The sequence below is a fragment of the Camellia sinensis genome, chromosome 1, assembly GCF_055761805.1.
Source record: "Camellia sinensis isolate YWXY chromosome 1, ASM5576180v1, whole genome shotgun sequence".
NCBI lineage: Eukaryota > Viridiplantae > Streptophyta > Magnoliopsida > Ericales > Theaceae > Camellia > Camellia sinensis.
Window position 1 is genome coordinate 2736867 of NC_138961.1, and position 11966 is coordinate 2748832.

The 11966-nt window shown below is 30.7% G+C and overlaps 1 protein-coding gene across 1 annotated transcript; it reads left to right on the plus strand.

The window, feature by feature from the left end:
- Positions 1 to 1717: 1717 nt before the first annotated feature.
- Positions 1718 to 8211, plus strand: LOC114301683 (putative receptor-like protein kinase At1g11050). Its single transcript, XM_028246647.2, has 8 exons — positions 1718 to 1890; positions 4242 to 4835; positions 5156 to 5179; positions 5339 to 5782; positions 6400 to 6515; positions 6622 to 6882; positions 6986 to 7186; positions 7417 to 8211. The coding sequence occupies exons 1-8, from the start codon at positions 1800 to 1802 to the stop codon at positions 7483 to 7485; spliced, it is 1800 nt and encodes a 599-aa protein (XP_028102448.1). The 5' UTR covers positions 1718 to 1799; the 3' UTR covers positions 7486 to 8211.
- Positions 8212 to 11966: the final 3755 nt, after the last annotated feature.

Genomic DNA, 11966 nt, shown 5'->3' on the forward strand with positions numbered 1-11966 from the left:
AATTGATGTTGTAGCATAATTTAAGAAGTTTTTAGTATTTGTAATGTGATTAATGAGTAAGGTCAATAATAATGTCATAACTAGTGTTGGTACATTAGTTAGTACACTAATGGGTGCATGTAACACCACCGATTGATATTTATTGATTAAAGTAGTGAATTTAATATTTTTTGTTAGATTTTTAAAAAATAATGACAAGTGTAAAATGATAAATAATATAAAGTATTATTTCAAAATAATCAAATAATTTCTCTCAAAATAATACTAGGTACATAGAATAGAGCATAAAGTATAAAAATATTTTAAGAAAAGTTTTCAATACATTAATCAATTATGTTAAATGTTGATTCAAACCATTAAAAAAAATTTAATATTAAATTTATCGTTGGTGTTACATACATCAATTGATATATCAATTAGTATATCAATATATATTACGACATTATTACTTTAAAATTATGATTTCACTTATTATACAAGTTACAAATATTCAAAATCTCTAAAATTATGTCATATCATCTGTCAGTACCAATTAATATATATATATATATATATATATATAATATTATTCTAAATTTATTCATGGTTTACCATATCCCTCTTTATTCTTTCTCATAACATTTGTGGCCTTTTTATCACACATCACGGTCGATTCAACTACCAATGAGGTCTAAAATGGAATTGGAATGAAGGGCTCATTTTAAATTTAAATAATATTTTAATAAGATTTTAGTATGCCAATAAGACCACGTAATATGACCTGGTTAGAAAACACAGTCAGGCTGGAAACGAAAAGCTGCATTCACTATAACCAAAAACTCTAGTTCAATTATTAGCGTGAACTTTGAATTGAATAAAATTCAATAAAAAAATGAAGAAATAAAAAAAAAGGTGAAGAAACTGCAGTTCTATGGCCAATATAGCTTCTTACCAAGAAGCCCAAAAGAAGGTCATAATGATATGAAGCCGGTTTCTTCAGATTGAACTCCTTTTGTTGGGCAAGTTGAGATGCAACACTGTGATCAAAGTAATAAAGCACCGCAATCATAGTTCCTGGAATAAATGCTCCAACAATATACAGTGGGGGCACACTCAACATTTGCTGTGCAAGTACAGAGTATGATTTTCAAAAGTAAAGAGTAAAAATTGTAAAAAGCTCTCCTTAGGAAGATGAAGTAAATGAAGCACCTTGATAACAGTCCAATTTGAGCATGCACCAGGAGACCACGGATTTGGACTGAAAAGCCGCCTTGGTATTCCTTTTGGGACACATCATTACTTGGTATATATAAGATATAGCAGTCCAGACAAGCACCATAAGAGGGACACCATAATCAGCAATAAATCCCCCTAGCCAATCGATAATTTAGAGATTAAATAAATAATTTAACGATAAGTGAAAAGTATAAATATAATAGATATATCTTTATTATATATGCATAAGAAGAATTAAAAATGAGGAGGAGAAGAATGAAGGGTGAATGAATGGGTCGTTTCTTGTTAAACCAAGAACCGAACAAAACATTACTTTACTCACTAAAAACAACAGCAATTTCGAGGTTTAATAGTTGGGTCTATAAAAATATTACAAAAAGTCACGCCCACAAAACAACACAAGGAAATACTATTAAACTAAGAATATCCATTCGATGTCGATCCAATTGAGGAACACCCTTTCCTTTATATATCTCATCATCCACACACTTGTCTCTGAGAGAATTGAATTTTTTTTCATTTTCATTTGTTTGTGCTCTCTCTTTCTTCATGTTTTTATTTATGGGCAAGCATATGCAGCGGAAATGAAAACAAGATATCAGTGGTTGATATCAGTGGGCAAGCTATTCTTCTTGTTCTTTACATCATTTTTCGTTCACACCATCTCGGTTACAGGTACTTTCTCCTACAATTTGTTTGGATGGAGTGATTTCATGAGAAAATATAAAAAAATAAAGTGAATTCTTTTTCTCTGTCTATTTCATTTTTTGCTAAAAGTTATCAAATGTTGTTCACAAGATGATTATATTAAATTTTTACAAAAGATAAAATAAGGTAATTTGGTCATTAAATTTTAATATGATCATTATGTACACAACACTTGACAAATTTTCATCCAAATATCTAACCGAATGACTTAATGTTCAAATTCAAATAGTTTAAGAGGATAACTGTTGGGTTTAAAATATTAAGAAAGTAAAGTATTAATGGTTGATAATTTGAGGGGGTTTAATATAATTTGCCCCATATAAAATTTTGCATATAATCTGAAGGGGATCCCTTCAGATTATACGAAAAATAATAAGATCCGATTCTTATTATTTTGAAACAAAACCCCTCATTTTGTCTCATATAATTACAAAAAAGCACTATGACAATATTCTTTGAGCTTCTATATAAAAATTTTGGAAAATTGCTTGGTTAGAGTTTTTCAAAAAAAAATTTCAGAAAATTCTACTTTCTTATTTTCCATATTTTTTTTCTTTTTGCTGAATTTTTTTAATATTTTAAGTAATTTTTTTAATTTTTAGACATACTTAACATAAATATACCTAAAAAGTAAAAAATTTGTGAAAAAAACCTTTCAAAAATTCACTAAATACTAAAAATACAAAAAAACAAAAACGAGAATTCAGTACATTTTTTGTATTTTTATGTATTTATTAATTTTTTAAATTTTTTTTTTACTTTTTAGATACATCTAAGTAAAGTCCATTTTAAAAAATTATAAAAAAATGTTTAAAATTTTAAAAATATTCACTAAAAATAAAAAAACACTAAAACTTAAAAATTCAATTTTCAAAAAATTTAATCAAAAAAACTGAAACCAAACATACGGAATAATAATTTATCTCTCGTAACAAATCGACTCTACTAAAAGCTACATCAGCAGCATGTTGTCGCAAAAAGTCCAAAGCCACTGGGAAAGAGTATTAGCGAAGGCATGTGAATAAGGTGTGGCAAAAGTAGGCCTGATCCGTGGTTTTAAATAACGGTAAGTATACTATCAGCGGTGGAATCAAAAAAAATTAAATTAGAGGGAGCACAAATTAATTATAATATTAAAAATATTTATAAAAATATTTTTTATAAATTTTTGATATTGACTTCAAGAAAGATTAAAAAAAATAATCAATGTGTTTGATTTGAGTTTTTTGAATTAATTGTTTTGAAAATTGAGTTTTTTTTTTATTTTTCGTATTTCTTTTTGTTTTTAGTGAATATTTTTAAAATTTTAAACATTTTTTTTACTTTTTTAGATGCATCTTACTTAAATGTATCTAAAAAAAAATTTATTTGTGAAAAAATATTTTAAACAATTAATAAATACATAAAAATACGAAAAATGTACTATTTTTTATATCTTTTTTTTTATATTTTTGGTATTTAGTGAATTTTTTAAAGATCTTTTTGGCAAAAATTATACTTTTTAAGTGTATTTATGTTAGGTATGTCTAAAAATTTAAAAAAATGTATAAAATATTAAAAAAATTCAGTAAAAATAAAAAATACGGAAAACAAAAAAATAGAATTTTGTGAAAAGTGTTTTTAGAAAACTCAAACCAAACAAAGTGAATGTTATTTGTAATTAGTGTATCATGAACAATATTAAAAAAAGTCATGGATATAAAGTTTTAAAATAAATTATATAATGATAAAGTAATTTTTTATACAAAATATGTGTAAAAATTCACTATAATAGTCATACTACGTCATTATTGACATGTAATATCACCAATCAATAGCAAAGAAACACATGGAGGATGAACCCTACATGTCAAATATAACTAACAATTCAATAAATTTTATATTTTCATTGGGATTAATTATGTTTGTATGTCAATAATGATAGATATCACCATTATATTGGAATTTTCATAGATAATAATATCGTAGTCTCTTTATTTTCAATCCAAACAATCATTATTGTTCTTATAATTTTAAAAATATCATTGACATTTCACTTTAAATAATATTTTTATAAATTTTTTTATTTAAAATATTTTCTTTATGTTTGTCCTCAAAAAAAAAAAAAATTCAAAACCGAGGGGGGCACTTGACCTCCGTGGACCCTTCTTCCTTCCGCCCCTGTATACGATACGGGTGATATCAAATTGTATTGACCGATATGTCATGAAATCATACATAGCATATAATGCAATAGGTAACAATCATATAACCATTCATTAAACAAAAAAAAAACAGAAACATTCATACATATAGATAACCAATTTCCATCGATGCAGCTCCAGGTTGTGAGTTAAATTTCACAACATTTCCATACCAACCAACCGGGGAATGCATCGGCCACCAAAAAAAGATCAATTATTGGGACAGTTTCGGAACAACTCTTTGCTGTCGAGACCCCCTCACCGAGTTGTCACTGGCATTAGCCAGACAAGCAAAACTTAGCAATCAAGGCAACAACAACAGCATCTTCATCGACCAAAATCAATGGGTTAATTGCACCAATTCCTTTTTGCAACAACCGTCTGTTTGGGAGCTATCGTGTGGCTTTGATCAACTCTTCTATGGAAGTAGTCAATGTTCTACACTTAATTTGTCTGCTATTTCGCAATTACAGATATATGGAGAAGCCTTGGGAAATTGTAGTCAATTCAACTCTTCGGCGTTTTCTCAGTCTTGCAAAAATTGCTCTGCTTCGATACTACTATTGAGGGATGAACTTTTGACTATACTCCAAATAAACAAAAACAATACTGAGAAAGCCATATGCGTCATGGCAGGTGTTACCTCTGTTGCTGCTGGGATATTGGGTGATCCGAATCCCTCCTCGGTTGATGATTTCTATAGTTGTTTGGAAGTTTTAGAAGCCTTGGGTAAGAGCTCAACCAACTATTTGTTATTTGTCCTAAATTACATACAATATCGTCAATTATAATGTTTTTTGGTCACGGAACCCATATTATTATTGAATGTAATTGATTCTGAACTGCTAATTTTTGTAACTCAATAGTTTTAGAACATTGAAGTGCAAATCATGTATACTATAACCAGTCCTCGTATCCAAACATGGTTCAGACCTCATAGTTATACTTGTGCTTTGAAGAAATTTGTTTGGATTTGTTAGATACCAACTTAATTACTCCGGATTTTGACTCAATTACTGATTTTTACTTCTTCTTGTTTTTTTTCACAGATCCTGGTTTCATCAAAATCAAAAGTAAGTCCATCTGGAAATATATATATATATATATATATATATTTTTAAATTTACATGAAATTATTTTGTCATGTTGATGATTTGTTTGTTTATTTATTTATCCTCTTGCAACAATTTTTGCTCACAGATGTTTTGTTTTGTTTTTTTGTTTTTAATCAGCTTCAACGGCACAAGCACTATTAGCATTCTTCATAGCCATAACTGGAATGATGTTTGTAGTAATACTGATCAAATGTGTCACCAGGAATCAAAAAAATTATTCTAAATCTTTCCAAACGAAACAGATTAAAACTTGGTCCAGTCTCTATCGATTCTCCAAGGCCGAGATTGAGAATGCGCTAAATTTTAGCAGTGAAAAAGTATTCCTAGGGCAAGGAAGCGCGGGGCAAGTTTATAAAGGCATTTTACCGAGTGGACAAGAAGTGGCGATCAAGCAAATATATAGGAGCAACACGTCCGATTCATTTACGCGCGAAGTCGAAAACCTTTCAAAAGTCCGGCATCAAAACCTAGTTTGTCTATTTGGTTGCTGCGTCGAGGATGGCGAGCAGTACTTGGTCTATGAATTTTGTCCGAATGGAAATCTAGCTCAACACCTCCTAAGTATATCTCCCTCATCAAAAATACGAGTCACATATAATTAAAACACAAAATGTCGCACAAAGTATAGTTTGCATGAACTTTCTGTGTTTTAATTTAATTTGTTCACTTAGGCCTTATTTGGAAAATAATAGTTTTAGTCTAAAAGTGAAAAAGTTACTAAAAAAATCAAAGAGTATATAACTTTTATACTAAAAAATCAAAAATTTCATTTTCTCTGTATTTTTTACACATTTTTTTCATAAAAAATCAAAAAGTCATTCCAAATATACAAGTTTTTTTGACTCATATTTTAGCCAAAAAATTAAAAAGTTACTAAAATAGTTTGTTCCCAAACGAGACCTAGTCTCAAGGGAAGGTCATTGGTTTAACTCTTCTTTCTTAAGGGAGAGTTGAATTAGGAGACAATCACTTGATGTTTTGCAAGGATAGGGAGGCTACCTCCCATAGGTGTTAATCTAACAATTAACTTTCGCCAATAATAATAATAATAATAAAAAAGGTCCCCTTTTTTTTGTCCTTTTCGGGTAACCAAAAAAAAAAATAAGAAGCAAAAGTACAAGCCTAACATTTTCACCCATTTTTGTGATAATCTTTGATCAAATTGTATGTATGTTCAGGGAAAGATACAGTGCTAACATGGGGAAGAAGAGTAAAGATTCTAAGGGACTGTGCACTTGCACTCAGATATCTGCATCATTATATAGATGGATGCATTGTTCACAGAGACATTAAGGTTGTTAATTAATTGAGGTTCTTATACACTTTAATAAATACTTGTAAATAGTATATGGTTGTTAATTGACGATGTGGGATGTTGGTTTCGGTGGTTATGATGATAGCTTACAAACATACTATTGAGTGAGAACTTGGATCCAAAGCTATCTGATTTCGGGTTAGCGAGGATGTTGAGCATGGAGGAGAGCAAAGTGTTCACAGATGTGAGGGGAACCATAGGGTATATGGACCCAGAATACATGAGCAATGCAAAGCTCACTTGTGCCAGTGATATCTACAGTTTTGGCATTGTTGCTCTCCAACTTCTATCTGGACAAAAAGTCATTGAGCTTGATCTTGATGCCAGAGACCAACTTACAAGAAAGGTACTACTAGTCTAGTCTGCAATATGTAACTGAATTTTGTGCAAGTAATACACATTGTATATTCATATAGTAATGAAAGAATGAAAATTGCAATGCATTGCAGGCAAAGGATGTAAGTATAGGGAAGAGACCGTTGACAGAATTTGAAGATCCGAGGCTGAATGGAAGTACAAACAGCGTGGATTTCGAATCACTTTTACAAATAGCAGTGCTTTGTGTTGCCAAATCCAGCAGAGGCCGTCCTACTATAGATGTCGTGTTTGAAGAGATGGACAAGGCTTGGAAAAACATTCAACTTTCTCTCGTAACATCCCTTCCTTCTTTGCTCTTAATTATTTATTTCTTTATTTTTAATTTCCTTGCATTTAAATCTAGTAGACACGTCTCAGTATAATCTCAGTCAACTTAATCCGGCAATTAAATATGACTTTAGAATTGCATGAGAGTGTTAAGAGTTTTATGAGATTCAAACTCGTGATTTATAATAATTATCCTATTAATGGAATTTACATCCATATTTTTTATCAATTGCAGAGAGCTAAGAACGAGAAGAAGTTATCAGGAACACCGGGATCCAGATCATCAGAACTCAATCCAGTCTAATAACACACACATATATATATACACAGAGAGAGGAGGGTACTGGGAGTTTGAAGTTTAAAGACTTTGAGAAGAGTTTGGGGGTGCTTTGTTTATAAAAGTCAATTTAATGGCTAAAAAGTAAAATATTCGTCTTAATTAGAAAAAGGTAAATTATGTAAATGGTCCTTGTAATTTATACGATGTGTCAATTTGGTTTTTGTTATTTTAATTTGTTCAATTTTGCCCCTTAAATTAACAAATTGTGTCATTTTAGTCCAATAAATAACTGTTGTTAAGTTTGGTGGACGGAAAGTTTATACAATGTGTCAATTTGGTTACTTTAGTTTACACAATGTGTCAATTTGGTTCCTGTAATTTATAGAATGTGTCAATTTGATCCCTGTTGTTTTAATATGTTCGATTTTGACAGGGACCAAATTGACATATTATGTAAATTACAATTATCAAATTGACACATTGCTTGACTTTCCATCCACCAAACTTAACAACATTTATTTTTTAGACTAAAATAACACAATCCCTTAAATTAAGAACAAAATCAAGCAAATTAAAATAATATGAACCAAATTAATGTATCATATAAATTATAAGGAATATTTGTATAATTTATCCATTAGAAAATAAATAGGGTATGAGAATATGCAAGCATGTATAATATGGGGAGAGTACTAATCATTCTGTGTGGTGTGTGTATAAATTAAGAATCTTGTTCTATGTTGAAATAAACCTGGTCTTAATTCAAGAAAATATTGTAAATGGTGAATCCTCAGCCCTACAAAACACAAAGAGGTGATGATCTCTTTACACAAAAACATAAAAAATAAAAAATGAAATCCCCTTAAATATAATAATAAAAAAGGTTTTATTTAAAAATGATGCACAAACTTGTAATTATGTTCAAAATGAGGGATTTCATTCCATTTAAATACGATTCTCATCATTCTCGATCAGCAGCTAACACATGCCATGTACAAAATAATAATATAGCATAAATTACAATGACATTTTTTTGGAGATATGACAAAATTATAATTAATCTTATAAATTTTTCATAATTATACCAGTTTCTCCATATTTGAAAGTTGCATAACAATTAGTTTACTATTACAAGGAACCCAGATGGAATTTGTTGATGTCATTAATTTTTTTAAAATTAAAATGTCACATTCGCCCTCTTATCCCTTACATGAAATTGAGTAACCCAAATCATAAAGGTTTTTTTTTTTTTTTTAATAAAAATCTCAAATTTGAAGACCCTCGTGTAACATGGTCATCATTTGACTTGACTCAATACCGACCCTTACGTTGTATTTGGTTGAGAGTTTTGAGGGGGATTTAGAAAGAGAAAAGTTAAGTGAAATGAAAATAAAATATATTTATATTTTATTTAGGGGTTGTTTAGGATGACCTAAATAAGTGTATTTTTTGTCTTTTTAAAAAAAGATGTGCAGAAAAGTAGAGAGGTGATATAATGAAAAAAAGATAAAAAGATAAATTATTTTATATATGCCAAACTTAAACTTAATTTCACACACTTTTTCTCTTTTTATTTTTAAATTCTTTCCCAAATCGTTCAAGCAAACACATCAATAGAGTTATGAACCGTTGTCGTTGGGAGGAAGTTGGAAAAGGACCTAGATCAACTTTGCCAAACAGATGGACCTGCGGTCAATGGTCTATTTCTTCTTTTAGAAAAAAAACTAGGCTTTAATTGTGAACAATAATAAAATATATATATATATATATATAAAAAATAAAAAAGTCTCACAAAATCATGACTGCAATGAAACTTTGCCAAGATAGTCTCATGAAATCAGTGGAACCAAGGTCATAGCAGGCTCCTGTGTGTTTTGGTGGATTTTTTTTCATGTTAATTGCTTTTCTTTTTAAAAAAAAAAAAAACAACAACAAAACAAATGTAGTCTCCTTATAAAATTTTTGGGAGACTTATTTATAAGTCTTTTTTTAGATACTTATGGTAGGTTAAGTCCTGTGTAATTTTTTATTGAGTTTCAAGACCTATTTAGATAGGAATGTATTCCACAAGATCCTACGTAAACGTAACGTGGCGTGACACTTAGATAAACGTGTCAATATAAATTTCAGAACATAAACCTTACACTTTGGATCATTTACCATTTGTATTATCAAGAAATCAAGACAAAATGACATACCTGAATCCATTGATGAACGGTTAAACGGAAGCGTGATTATCAATGAACTCTTTGTTATTGATTATGTTATAGCCTTCTAATCCTTTCCCCTTTGGTGCCTTATGTTTCTTCTTGAGAGGATTTAGAAAGAAAAATAGCAGTGTTCTTATTTTTCCATTTGGGAAGGAATAGGGACCATAACCTTTTAAAGGTTCTAATTGGTTTTCAAAACTGAAAGGTTGTGGAAGTTCAAAAGGAATGAAAACCAACTTTAACCATTATTGGTTTTAATTTCTATTTATTGGTTTTCAAAACTGAAAGGTTGTGGAAGTTCAAAAGGAATGAAAACCAACTTTAACCAATATGTTTTAATTTCTATTTCTGCCCCTCATAGAAATAGAAATTATACAACTAGTATCTACACATTAGGTCCATAACACATATACCCTTAAGCCTATTAACTAAATTGAATCACTTAAATTGTAGGTTTCTTATAAATGATAACACCACATTTAATTATGTGGTCCCATTGAGACATTATCTAACAATCTCCTACTGGACCACATATGTATCCTGAAAAATGTGCTTAACTTTAGTGAGCTCAGAAATTTGTTATCATAACTTGAGGGTATCCAAACAATCTTGTCCATTAACTATATTAATATAGGATCAAAGCGGTCTTCGTTACATCAATCGTAACTCGACCCATCAATGGTCACGTATACTAATATAGCTAAATGACATAGATCAATCATGGATGCATAGCATGGAAATTACATGTGATGTGATCTATACATGCCTATTTCCAACTGGTCCTACTTAACTTTATTGAGATCAATACTTCACAATACGTAACAGAGCGTAATAAACTGAATATTTCATTTCTGCAGAAATTAATCTAATTACATAGATAAAACTCAAGGCTGACATAAAGCAGTAATATAAATACAAAATCCCACTAAACCAGAATGTTCTCAAATAGAACAACACCCATCTGAGCAGTGTGCTCATGAAAGACCTTGGGTGGTAGTCCCTTCGTAAGTGGATCCGCTATCATGGAGTTTGTCCCAATGTGCTCTATGGAAATCTGTCCACTCTGCACTCTTTCTTTTACAACTAGGAACTTGATATCAATATGCTTTGATTTTGTCGAGCTCCTGTTGTTATTGGAATATAAAACTGCAGACTTATTGTCACAATATAACTTAAGTGGTCTTGCAGTGCCTTCCAAAATACGCAACCCAGTGACAAAATTCTGCAGCCATATCCCTTGGTTTGATGCCTCATAACATGCTACAAATTCTGCGACCATGGTGGATGAAGCTATGAGCGTCTGCTTTGCAGACCTCCAAGAAATTGCTCCGCCAGCTAACAGATAAATATAGCCTGATGTGGATTTCCTACTGTCTTGACATCTAGCAAAATCGGAGTCAGAATATTCAATGACCTCTAACTTATCCGATCTCGTATATGTGAGCATATATTCATTTGTTCTCTGTAAATATCGCATAACACGCTTGACTGCTTTCCAATGATCCATGCCAGGATTACTTAAATATCTGCCTAACATGCCAACTATAAACGCAATATCCGAACGCGTACATACTTGAGCATACATTAGACTCCCTACAGCCGAGGCATAAGGAATCTTCTGCATTTCTTGAATTTCAAGACTGTTCTTCGGGCATTGGCTGAGACTAAACTTGTCTCCCTTAGCAACCGGGGTTTCACCTGATTTACAATTTTGCATGCCAAATCTATTGAGTACTTTTTCGATATAGCTCATTTGTGATAATCCCAGAATATCCCGAGAACGATCTCGGAGTATTTCGATTCCTAATACAAAGGAAACATCACCAAGATCTTTCATTTCAAAATTCTTAGATAGAAATCTCTTGGCGTCATGCAATAAGTTTATATCGTTTGTGGCAAACAATATGTCGTCAACATATAAAACCAAAAATATGTGTTTACTCCCACTGAACTTGTGATACACACATTCATCAACAACATTAGTTTCAAAACCATACGAAGTGAGAATTTGATGAAATTTGAAGTACCACTGACGAGAAGCTTGTTTGAGTCCATAGATGGATTTAGTCAATTTGCAAACCATATTCTTTGGGTCTCCTGACACAAAGTTTTCTGGCTGCACCATATAAATTATTTCTTTAATGTCACCATTAAGAAAAGCTGTTTTGACATCCATCTGATGCAACTCAAGATCAAAATATGCAACAAGCGCCATAATTGTCCTAAAAGAATCTTTCGAAGAAACTGGAGAGAAAGTTTCTTTAAAGTCAATTCCTTCTTTTTGAGTAAAGCCTT

Coding starts and splice junctions, on each gene's coding strand:
- LOC114301683 (XM_028246647.2), top strand. CDS start 1,800: ATGAAAACAAGATATCAGTGGTTGATATCAGTGGGCAAGCTATTCTTC. Junction 5,783..6,399: donor TCTAGCTCAACACCTCCTAA/GTATATCTCCCT, acceptor ATGTATGTTCAG/GGAAAGATACAGTGCTAACA. Junction 6,516..6,621: donor TTGTTCACAGAGACATTAAG/GTTGTTAATTAA, acceptor TTATGATGATAG/CTTACAAACATACTATTGAG.